The 11,331-nt window shown below is 43.7% G+C and overlaps 1 protein-coding gene across 3 annotated transcripts in view; it reads right to left on the reverse strand.

Annotated features, from left to right (window-relative positions):
- Positions 1–11,331, reverse strand: part of LOC103898661 (aldose reductase) — a 53,575-nt gene that overhangs the window by 27,802 nt on the left and 14,442 nt on the right. Inside the window, exons 3-10 of one of the 3 annotated variants that reach the window (XM_009278973.2) lie at positions 11,153–11,269; positions 9,575–9,652; positions 8,827–8,949; positions 8,233–8,333; positions 8,001–8,082; positions 7,398–7,481; positions 6,558–6,640; positions 4,199–5,806 (exon numbers count right to left, since the gene is read on the reverse strand). The exons of 1 other annotated variant lie outside the window; for it this stretch is intronic. In XM_009278973.2, coding sequence (XP_009277248.2) covers positions 5,764–5,806; positions 6,558–6,640; positions 7,398–7,481; positions 8,001–8,082; positions 8,233–8,333; positions 8,827–8,949; positions 9,575–9,652; positions 11,153–11,269 — 711 coding nt within the window. In that variant the 3' untranslated portion in view covers positions 4,199–5,763. Of the gene's footprint in view, positions 1–4,198; positions 5,807–6,557; positions 6,641–7,397; positions 7,482–8,000; positions 8,083–8,232; positions 8,334–8,826; positions 8,950–9,574; positions 9,653–11,152; positions 11,270–11,331 lie in introns of those variants that run through there. One more of the 3 variants, XM_019472002.1, reaches the window with a different exon arrangement.

The following is an 11,331-nucleotide window of genomic DNA, read 5'->3' on the forward strand; positions in this document are numbered from 1 at the left end:
CACCGCCTTACCGCAGCCGGCCTCGGTTATGCTGAGCTAGGGTGGGTTAGTGCTGGTTCTCCCCGTGTCCTCGGAGCTGCTTTCTCCGCGGCTGTGGGTTGTGAGCCTCGGGCTGAGGAAGGGCTCTGAGCCCTTTGGCTGGAGCAGCGTGTCCCCACGACAGTGGTGCTGGCCCAGGCTCTTGAAGAGCTCTGGTGGTGCGGGGGGCCTATGTGAATTTGGGAGGATTCAGCCTTCAGTTCCCCTGTGAAGGTGGGATGAATGTAGCCTATGCTTGCGATCACAGGAGAGGAAAAGTGAGCTGTTTTGTAGGAGTAATTTAGAAAACAGTGATTTTAAAGAAGGTTATTTTTAATGTTGGGAGAAGTTTCTTTTAATGAGTATCACGATGATCACATTGCTCCTCTATTTTCAGGGAGGTGCAGACCGTATTTCAGAGTAAAATAGAGATATGTGGAAATAAATGGTAGGTGGTCCGTAATTTCACATTACAAACTGGCTTTGAAATTTTGCAGGTAAGAGTATGCTGTGCTGTTGAAGCAGTCACAGCACAGTGGAAAACAAACAAAAAAAATTACCTGCAGGATCCAGTAGATGATCCAGGATACTCTGTTAAGGCCACTTGGGAAGCTTTGCTGCTTGCTCATGCTTGGAGAATTTTTCAGGTGCACGCATTAGTTGGGAGTATAATGGTGCATTTTTCTCTGGATGCCTTTGCCACAGCAGATGCCCAGCTGCTTTGTAGCTTTGTACTTTTTGCTCTGCTTACCTGAGGGCAGACAAGGTATTTAGTTGCCTCTTTAATCTTTCTCCTGTTTTGTGTCAGCACCATCAGCCGTGCTCAGCAGGATATGATGTTTCAGTTGTATCACAAAACAGTTATAAAATGCAGTGTTCGCCTTTTACTTTTTTCTGGATTCCTTCTCTGTAAATCTGCTCTGAGTATGCTCAGACTTTTGGGGTTTGTTTCAGGGGTCAGTGAAATCAATGGAAAGATTGCGATTAGCCTGAGCCTGTTCCTCAGTTGTGTTGACAGTATTAAAAGCAAGCTGTTTGCACGAGAGGCCTGCTGCCATCCCAGTCGAGCGGTTTTCACACTTCCTTTTTTCCTTCCTACTGTCCCTCCATCAGTTCAGGGAAACAGACACTGGTGCTCTGCAGAGCTTTAGGAAAGCTCCCTGTGCCAACCATGGCTTTGTGTCTGGTGGGCATTCCTGCTGGGAGCTGCTGATGGTGGGCCAGGGACCGGAGCTAAGGTTAACAGAGGTGCAGAGCTGGTGCGCAGAGTGAGTGCTGTTGGGATGGTAGACTACGTGGTGTTAGCTGGGCTCAAAGAGAACAGTTTTCCATGCCTGACCTCTGTCTTGGTTTTAATTATTAGCAGAAGTCACATGGAGGCTTGTCCTGACAAAGATTGTCTCCCTCCAGAGAAGTCACCCTATTTTGAAACATCAAAATTATCACCTCCACCATTAGTAGGCTGTCCCCTTTTTGCTGATGACTGCTAAATTTTGTGCAATATGAACTTCACAAATTTTTTTTGCAGAATAACATGTTGAGCTATGCCTGTGATTTGCTTTTTCAGGGCAGCCTGAAGAGCAGCTGAAGTGCCAGTTTGCCTCTGCTCTCCTTTGTATTTCCTGGATGCTTGAGCTAGTGGTGGTGTGCTGACAGTTTATTACTATCATCATCAGTGTTGTGCTTTGACTCCAGGTGTTGCAGGTCTCAGTGTAGGAACTGCCAGAATCAATCAGATTTTGTACTGCGTTCCATATTTTAGGGAAGTGGTCACAACACCAAGCCTGTCAGAGTTCAAGAAGCATCTGGACGATGCTCTTAGTCATGTGGTTTAGTGTTAGGTAGTCCTGTGAGGAGCAGGGAGTTGGACTCGATGGTCCTTATGGATCCCTTCCAACTTGAGATATTCCCTGATTCTATGGAACAGCACCAAGGTGAACTGGTGCCATCAGAGAGTCGAGCTCTGCGAGTCTGCGAAAGCTTGCAAAGCCCGGCTGTTTGGCCGGTAAGATGGGATCTCCTGTAAGAAAGGGCAGAAAACCCTGCAGTGTTTGTTCTCATTCTTCTGAGCGTGTCTTTTTGGGGAGAGGTTTCAAAGCCCTGTGTTCCTGCGGCAAGGAGCTGGGTAGGGTGCGTGATGACAGATAATGAGACTTGGTGGAGAGCACGGCTGAGAAATGCAATTTGTCCTTCCCCTCATTTTCTTCTGAGATTTTTGTGTTGTTTCCTCTGCGGGCCTGTTCACGTTCTCCTGTGAAGGTGGGTGCTTGGTTTTCCCCAGTGGTTTCTTGAATGAGAGATGTCTTGGTCTTTTAACAGAAGATTTTGGGCAGAAGGTTTGTATTTTGCTTTGCTGTCTGTGCCTGTTGGAGTGAGACTTTCCCCAGATCATGGCAAGACATGGGAGCTGTCAGTTCTTTCTCTGTCCTGAAGGCGTGGCTGGGGTTGTCAGATGATCATAGGGCCTCTGGGAAAGAAGTACCGCATGTGTCAGTGGATGACAGCTAGCCTGGGAAATATTGCAAACTGCGTGCTTGATAAAATGCCCAAGGGTTCCTTGCACAAGATGAGGAACTCTGTGTGTGAGGAAGGGTCTGATTTGATCTGTGTGCAAGGTTTTGCACTAAAGCTGGATGCTTATTGTAGCGCCTTTTCAGGTTTGTTGTGCTGACATTTGCATGTAGTAATTCTAATTCACCAAAAATCATAGCTTCAAGAGATGAGCAGTGTTCGGCATCTGAGAAGAAGATGACTGAAAATGATCAAAGTGGGTAGGTCCCAGAGGAAAAAATCTTTACCAGCAGGAAGGCTGCCTGGTCCTAGCCTGCAATGACACAGAAATTCAAGTCTCCTCTGAGGGCTGCCTGCCCTCTGATGCCTGTAGGGAAAAGCCCCACATGGTTTTATTGGTGGGAATTGTCCCAGGAAGGGTTTGTGTCCACCAAGTGCAGGTGACTGCAGCTGACTTCACCTCTGCTTACAGGAGAGGGGGAGGGAGGGTGCATTAGGTCTGGAGAGCCTGAAGAGCAAGATGGGCCAGAGCCAAGAGCAGCCCTAGCCCTGGGCGTATGGAATCACACTGAATGCTGCTGCCTTGTTTTGCCCAAACATCTCTTGGCTGTGACTGGAGCTTAGAGGCTGGCCCCGAGGTGGCTGCTTGCACCTACACTGTGGACACCTAAAGTTAGGTAAGATGAATCCCCCCTGAAAGACTGCTGCATGTGACCTGGGAATAAAGGACAAGTATGGCCAGTGCAGAGTGTTTCAAATACGGACATGTTTTTTAAGAAAACAACCACCCACAAACACACAAAAAAACAAAGGGGCAAGCACTGCCCCTTGTAAATTATGATTCTTTTGTTTGCCTATGATAAGTAATATTTAGCATTAAGATTTGTGCTCAAATACCTCTTCCATATTTTTTTGCCTCATCTTGAGGTTGCATGTTACATTCTTTTAGAAGTTTTGGCTGGAAATATTTGGATGACCTCTATCTGAAAAGCATATTAGATATATTCTAGGGACTTGTATATATATTTTAGAATATCTTACGTGATCTCAATATATCAGTGTACTGAGCAGACTACTTGCGCATTGTGTTTTTTTTTTCCTGTTGGAATGAATAAGTAGTAACAACACCTAAAGTTGTAATGTATTTGAGGTCCATTGTTCTGTCTCTCTCATAACCATAACACTCAAGCCAAAAGTGCAAGTTTTATTCACACCTTGTTTGAAAACAAAAGCTTTGGGTTTTTTAATCACATAAAAAGGCTAAGTTCTTTTTGCATTTGTCATGGGATAAGCTGAATTCACCAAGTGGACCAATGGAGGAATAGCCTGTCAGGGAGAGTATTACATATGCACAGAAGGAGTCTTGGTACATATGAGCTATGGATGTGAAAGTTAGTTACAGGAGAACATCAGTCCACACTATCACCATAGAGCTTTCCAGCACTTCCAGGTATTGTTCTACTATCACTTTCACATCCATAGCTTGTACACACCAAGACTCCTCACACAATTCTTGTTTGCCATGGCTCATTATATCCATTTATTCTACTCCCGATCAAGGCAATATCTTGATGTTCCTGTGACATTCCACCTCTCAGCCTTTCTGTCATCTGTCAAACATCTTTCATACATGCACTCATACTTACAAACTAGTGATGTACAAGTCAAGTAGCTCAAGCTTGTATACATGTATTCCTTTGTCACACTAAATTACAGTAGAAGTTTGTATGGCACAAGCAGTAAGTCAGTCAGTATTGGGTCCTAATACTATTAACCTTTACAAAAGCAGTTTTTTTGTTAATCATCTTGTTCTCAAGAAATTTCCAGACTACCCAGTTGCTCAAAATATAACTGAAACTTCATATGCTTTCGTCAGACCCCTACAGCTTGATCTGGTGTGGATGTTTAGATCAGAATGCAGTAGTTGTACTGCAGATGTCCACCAGCCCAAGGCACATGGCACTTGCGGACCCCTGAAGTGCCATGTTGTTGAAACACCTCCTAGCTATCCTAGCACTGCCCAACAAGGCTCACCTGCATCCTCCACCATGAGGGATAGGCTTTGTCAGGGGAAAGCTTTACTCATACATATAGTTAGAGTTAACAGAGAGCTGTCCTAGTTACCATGCCATTGAGTCAGCACAGCATAGCCTGGAGGGAACATAACACTTGCGCCAGTGTCAGGCTCTGGGCACCAGCTCAGTATTAACACTTAACAGTTCCACCTTGCACCCTCTGCTTCTATGCAGTATCAGACACCTGCTTAACGCAGTCTCCCCTCTCCCCTCGTCTCTGTTACTCTGGGTTTTTATAGCACAGGCTACCAACCAAATCAGTCCACAATGATGCCACTGTACAGCTTTCCAGCAGTTTCAAGTGTTGGTCTCCTGTTGCTTATTGATCCACAGTCCATACTAAGGCTTGTTGTGCTCTACCATTCTTGTCAGCATTGCTCTGTCAACCAAAGCTTATTATACCAAGTTATTCAACTTTTGATCAAGACAAGATCTTGATGCTCCCGTGACATCATTTAAAATGGAATATGGATAATGGTTTCCAATGACATTGTTGATGGAAGTGGCTTGGTTTGTCAATTTTTTCACATTAGAATAAACTTCCAAACCAGTGGTAATCTAAACATTTTTTATATGATAAGAACAAAATTGAACACTAATTTCTGTCCAGTTTCAGCCTGTAAAAGAATGAGACTGAAATAAGGCCCAGTATGAGAAGGTATGCATCTGTAGGTCTGGACATTTCCCCCATTTATTCTTCTTTCCCAGAAAGCTTTGGGCTGTGCTCTAGAAGTGAAGTTAATTGTTGTCTCTTATCTTCAGGCAGTGATTATGTAGTTCATTCTTTCAGGATGGATCTTTCTTCTGTGCTCACATATCTTTACTCTGCAGCCTTAAGTGGTGTTGATGCAAGACAGAAGATAAAAAAAATATCAGTTGCTAGTTCATTCTTCATGTTTTCTGTTTTGCTATTTCAGCCATGCAGAGACACTCATCTAATGAGTAGAGAGTTATTATAGCCCATATTTTGTTCTTTAGAAAAATTTTACTATTTCCTTCCACCAAAGGAGAAAAACCCAAACAAAGTCACTGAATACATATACTATGCCTTTGCTGGCAGGAGAGATACAGTGTGCAAGCTACGTAGTGGACAACTCTAGGCAATGGTAGAAACTCATTAGACCCCAGAGGCCTGCAGGAGGACAGGATAGAACTATCTTCAGTATTCTGTATTGAAAGGGTACTCCTTGTGATTTTTGCACCTGGAAGAAATCAAAGAGGAAAAATTACTCTCAAGGCTGAAATCAATGCTATATAGAACTACACTGGGTGTATAGAGGAGCCTTCAAGGGAGGCTCTGAGTTGTGTAACTCCAGGATAAATTCGAGAGACTTACTAGGATAGAAATGGCAGACATGACTAACAAGTTCAAGTCTTCTCCTATTATTCAGGCACTGAACAGTGGTGGGACCAAGTTACTTTCTAGATAAGGAGTTAAAGTTCACACTGCTTACAGAGAAAACAGCAGTTTCTGTGGTCTTTCAGCCAAGACTTCTTGTCTTGCTATAGGCTTCTGAGGTGCACATCTGCAAGCAGTTGTTCTTCATATCGCACTTCAGGTAGTCATTCCCTCCCCCAACCACCTATGTCAGAGCTGACATCAGTTTATAACACAGAAAAAAATTACCCTAAGTTTAAAACTGCCTAATGCTCATTTCTCCAATATGGATATAGCCAAAGTTATCAACTAGAACCCTCCTTTCGGAATTCGCACACAAGATTTCCTGGAGAAAGGATTCACAATGAATAAATAGTATGACTTACTCTCATCCTTTAGTCAATAAAGTGAAAATATAACTCCACTAAGATGTTAAATAACAGATGCTTCATCCCCCAACTGGTTTCAGATTTCAAAATATACCCATTTTAAACAGCTACACCAGTACCTGTGAGATCAGAATAAAGATTATTGGAAAAAATGTAAGAGTTGGAAGGAAACAAGCTGTCACTTACGTGATCATTTCACAGATCCTCCAGTTTCTGTTTAAGCTGAGAAGGGTTGCCATCTCCTCTTTAGTCAATTCAAAGTCAAACACCTAGAAAGAGAAACAGCTGGAACTCACCTCTTTGAACAAATCAAATCAGAAGCAAGATCACAAGATTAAAGAACAAGTTCACATCAAAAAGGGTGCTGGTTAGAAGTGATGGCTTCATGAGACAGGGAAAGGAAAAGTATCTTTTTATTTTCAAGACTCTACTGGCAGAGGGAAGAAACAAAAAAGATTGCCAGTTGCAGTTACATGTGCCAGCTGTTCCAAGATGTTTGGTAAGTACTTGGTGTTGCAAATGCCTCTATTTGTGGAAGATGCATTTCTCTCCAATTCCAAAGAAACATCTGGAAAACTTTCATATTTCAATAAATCCAGCTATGTTACTTCTGAAATCTTGATGTCCAGTATCAGGAAAAAACCCTGACTAAACAGTCAGAGGAGCAATGTGGTTTATTGACACCAGGACTCTTCCCTTAACATTGCTTATTCTGTAATTTGAGGAATGTTACTGCACTTGGGCTCCAAGCAAGCCCTGCCCGCCACTTCATCCACAAGTCACAGAACAGGAAACACTATGTACGGTGACTGATAAGGTTATCAGCATACTGTTTCCAAGAGCTCTGTCTATCTTTTCTCCAGCTGTAGTTTTCATTGTAGTCCTAGCTTCCAGACAGAGAGAAAAAGCCCAGTCCTCTTGCCTGAGAACGACCCGGGAAGGGTGGGAAAGGATTGCTGCTTGCTCTGTGGGGGGAAGGCATGCCGACCCTGAAGGGCAGCGCCCAGGTCACTTGTAATCACTCACCTCGAAGTTCTCCGCAATGCGCTGTGGTGTGACAGACTTGGGAATTGCAATCACATTTCTCTGGATCTGGAAGCGAAGGAGAACCTGCAGGAACAGACCACCGAGTCAGAGAGAGGACGGCTCCTGCTCCGGAGGAATCAGAGCCTGTTCCAACAGCTGTTTTCCCTAAGCTACACCAGCTTCTGCAGAGCTGCATTTCAAATCATTTCCATTCCTGTGGCCTAGGTAGTGCTTCCTGGAGAGCAAAGAGGGAAGTGGTGGAGGCCCACATGGAAGGCCTCCTTTCTTATCCAGTTTCAGGACAGTCAATTCCTTTTCTTCCCACCTGGACTCTCAGCAGTCTATGCAAGGCTTTCATTCTCTGCAGGGAGAGGGGAAGCGACATCTGAAGACAGAGCCAGAAAAAGATTCTCGACAAGGGCTGAAGAGATAGCAGTAGCATATCTTGCAGGCCATATAATAAGCAATCTACATTGTTAGGGAAAAATCAGAGAAGTGCCAGAGGTCATAGGGAATGGATGCAGGTTCTGCCTGCTCCTCCCATCTATTTTCCTTAATGGCTGTGTTACAGGAAGGGGTACCCACTGTCTGGCACCCACCTACCTGTGCTGGGGTTTTGTTGTGCTTGGCTGCAATCTCTTTGATCTTGGGGTCATCCAGAAGGGAAGGATTCTCTGGCTTAGCCCTACACAGAGACAAAAAGGAAGAAATGGCAAAGAATCACTCCAGAAAGACTCCACCTAGCATGAATTATTAAAAATACACATGCACCATCACTCATTCAATTAATCTGAATGCTTCAAACTTAAACCACACTAACCCACTTGGAGATTACCTGTCAGGGCGTCCAAGGGGACAGTATGCTGTCACAGTGATCCCTTTGGATTGGCAATAGTTGATAAGCTTCTCCTGGGAAAGGTATGGATGACACTCAATCTGCCAACACAGGAGGAGAGACTGATAGTTGTAGAACTACTGTAGTGTTCCCATGCTCCAGAGTTTTTTTTCTGAATCCTAATTACAGGCTGCCTTCATCCTACCCTGCATGTGGTCTGTGTGACAATACAAGACTAATTCTGTAGGGCACCAACTTTTATATTGAGTCCTTATGTGCTTTTAGGATTTTGTTCTGAGAGGCTTTATAAAAGTCATTGATTAGAGTCAGAATGATAGCTTGTGTCTGGATTCTTTATCCCTCAAGAGAGAATGCGTCATAGGGAAATACTCCAGAATTTGTAAACAGTGGTTCAACAAGGTGAAACAAAAAAGAAATATTCCGGTCCTTTTTGTACTGAGAAATACCCACAGAACAGGATTTAGAGTACATGCTGCATCTACTTTGTTCTCCCTTTTCCATCTCCTCATTTGACTGTAATCAGATCTTTATAATCCCTGAAAACTATTTGCCTGCAGTCACTTTGCAGCTTACCTGGTTATTTGCAGGCTTGTGTGCTTCAGCCGGCTTGTTCAAGATTCTTTCAATCTGCTCACGGTTAAAGTTGGAGATTCCAATGGCTTTTACCAGACCGGCATCCACCAGCTCTTCCATGGCCTAACACAAAGGGGAGCAAAGTCAGCATCCAGTACACAAGACATGACCTGAATACATTCTTCCTGATGTGGCTTGTTTCCCTTCATGGGAAGCACAAAATAACTGTTTGGACTTGCCAAGTTTTTGATTCTCAAGGGGAGAAGTGGGTACTAGTAGTATCTGTGCCATGTTTTCTATCACAAAGCCCAAAATCATTGCCGAGACTGAAATTCACTGAGTTACACAAGGAAAAGAAGACTAAGTCTACTATTGTCACAGCACTGGAGGGCTATACTCTAGGAGGATGGCAGGATCACAACCTAAGTGTCTATTTCTGCAAAATCTGTTTGAGCAGTTCAAGAACTGTGGTGAAGAAAAGTCATACAGTTATGGTCAAGTACATAGCTTTTTCTAACCTCAGTCTGGTCTGCAGCTCCACTGAAAGTGACTGTGCAGCTCAGTAACTTGAGATGCTAATCCACAGTGAATAGCGATAATAGCTTGACTAATCATGCATATTTTTAAAGGCTTTTCTGAATTCTTTCCAACTAATTCTGCACACATGCATGAGCCATTCTGTGACTGCTGAAACTAACACCACTGCTGAGGACAGAAGACATGATTCTCCCGCTGTGGCTGAACTTACCTCCCATGTATGTAGAATATCTGTGTTGCTGGGTATTGACATGCCTTTGTCATCTGTGGGAAACAGCTCCTCCCCTGCCTGTCAGTGACAAAGAAAATGCTTGAAAATCTGTTGAGAAGTTTAATACCATGAAAGCCCACAACCATGATAGCTTAAACTTCTAGTGCAGGCAAGAACACTAATTCTTGTCTACATTCAGTCATTCCTTCCTGAGGAGCAGGAGGAATTGAAGGCATTTCTGCCAGTGACCATTCCCATAAAGACAGGTTTTTCTGCTGGACCCCTCGAAGTGATGACTCACCCAAACACCTGTAGGGAAACAAACCACTCGGAACTATAGCCTCCAATCTCATACATGTTCACTTCATGTATTGTTCTTTGTGCCCACTTAGGAAGAACTGTTTTGTTCTTTTTCCAGAAGGACATCAGGGGACTTAGGTACTGGGAACATGTAGCTTTGGTCTATACAGCACCAGATCTGCTGAAAAGAGGTATTATGTGCAGTGACAGTTCTTCTGTGACAAAGCTCAGTGTAAAGCCGCTAATACTAGGAAAATCAGAAGAGCCTTTGTGTACAAGTTATGAAAAGACACCAAGACTGAACTGTGTTTAACAGCTGTTTGGTATTGTCACCATGAGACAGTTTCACTTTCATGGTTTTGTTAACATAAAGTTAAAATAGAGTATGAAATAAAGATGACCATCTCAAAAGCAACAGGTAGGATGGAGGCTGATCAGACTGTAGCAGGAAGGAAAGGCTAAGACTAGAAGTAGTCAGCCTGAGACATCAGCTCCTTCACTAATCTGTGAAAGAGTTTAGGTCCCCAAGAAGTTTCACCTTTTGGATTCCTGTCTCAGTAGAACAACACTAAGGCTCCTACAGGCAAGGTCAGCTCAATCTGCACTGTATTAAGGACTTGGTGATTAAAGAGAAATGGAAAACAAATATTTTGTCTTTCTTTGATTCTGTAACACACAGAGGAAAATTTCTGAAATATTTTGTCTTTCTTTGTGATTCTGTAACACACAGAGGAAAATTTCTGACAGGCAGCAAAGTGCAGCCCTCCTTCCCGCAAGGGGTAATTTTGAGATGAGCATACACTGATTTGTAAGAGAAAGGGAGAGCAGCCTCTCTTATGCTTGCAGCTGGGAGACCTGCCCCTAGTTTTCAGGCCATCATTCCAAGGATCAAAGGGATACGCAAGCAACAGTCTCAGGAGCAGAGATCAAGAGCCTGGCTCCCATGGCCAGAGTAAAGCTGAGCACCAGAGCAGTGCTGGTACACACACCAGACACATGATTATCTTTCTCAGCCAGAGCAATTGTTGGGCTGTAAAGCCATACAGCTCCCCAAAAGCAGTAGTCACAAGAAACAAAGCCAAGGGCATTGCCGCTACTGTACCTTCAAACCAAAAGGCCAGTGCATGAGGTAGAGATCCAGGTAGAGCAGTGCTGGTACACACACCAGACACATGATTATCTTTCTCAGCCAGAGCAATTGTTGGGCTGTAAAGCCATACAGCTCCCCAAAAGCAGTAGTCACAAGAAACAAAGCCAAGGGCATTGCCGCTACTGTACCTTCAAACCAAAAGGCCAGTGCATGAGGTAGAGATCCAGGTAATCCAGTTTTAGGTCAGCAAGAGTCTTCTGGCAGGCTCCCTTCACCAGAGGTTTGTCATGAAACGTGCACCATAGCTAGAGACAAAAAAAAAAAAAAAAAAGGAAAAAAAAAGGCTAGGGAAAAATGAAAGAAAGAA

Source organism: Aptenodytes forsteri, unplaced genomic scaffold, assembly GCF_000699145.1.
Source record: "Aptenodytes forsteri isolate BGI_AS27 unplaced genomic scaffold, ASM69914v1 Scaffold241, whole genome shotgun sequence".
Taxonomy (NCBI): Eukaryota; Metazoa; Chordata; class Aves; order Sphenisciformes; family Spheniscidae; genus Aptenodytes; species Aptenodytes forsteri.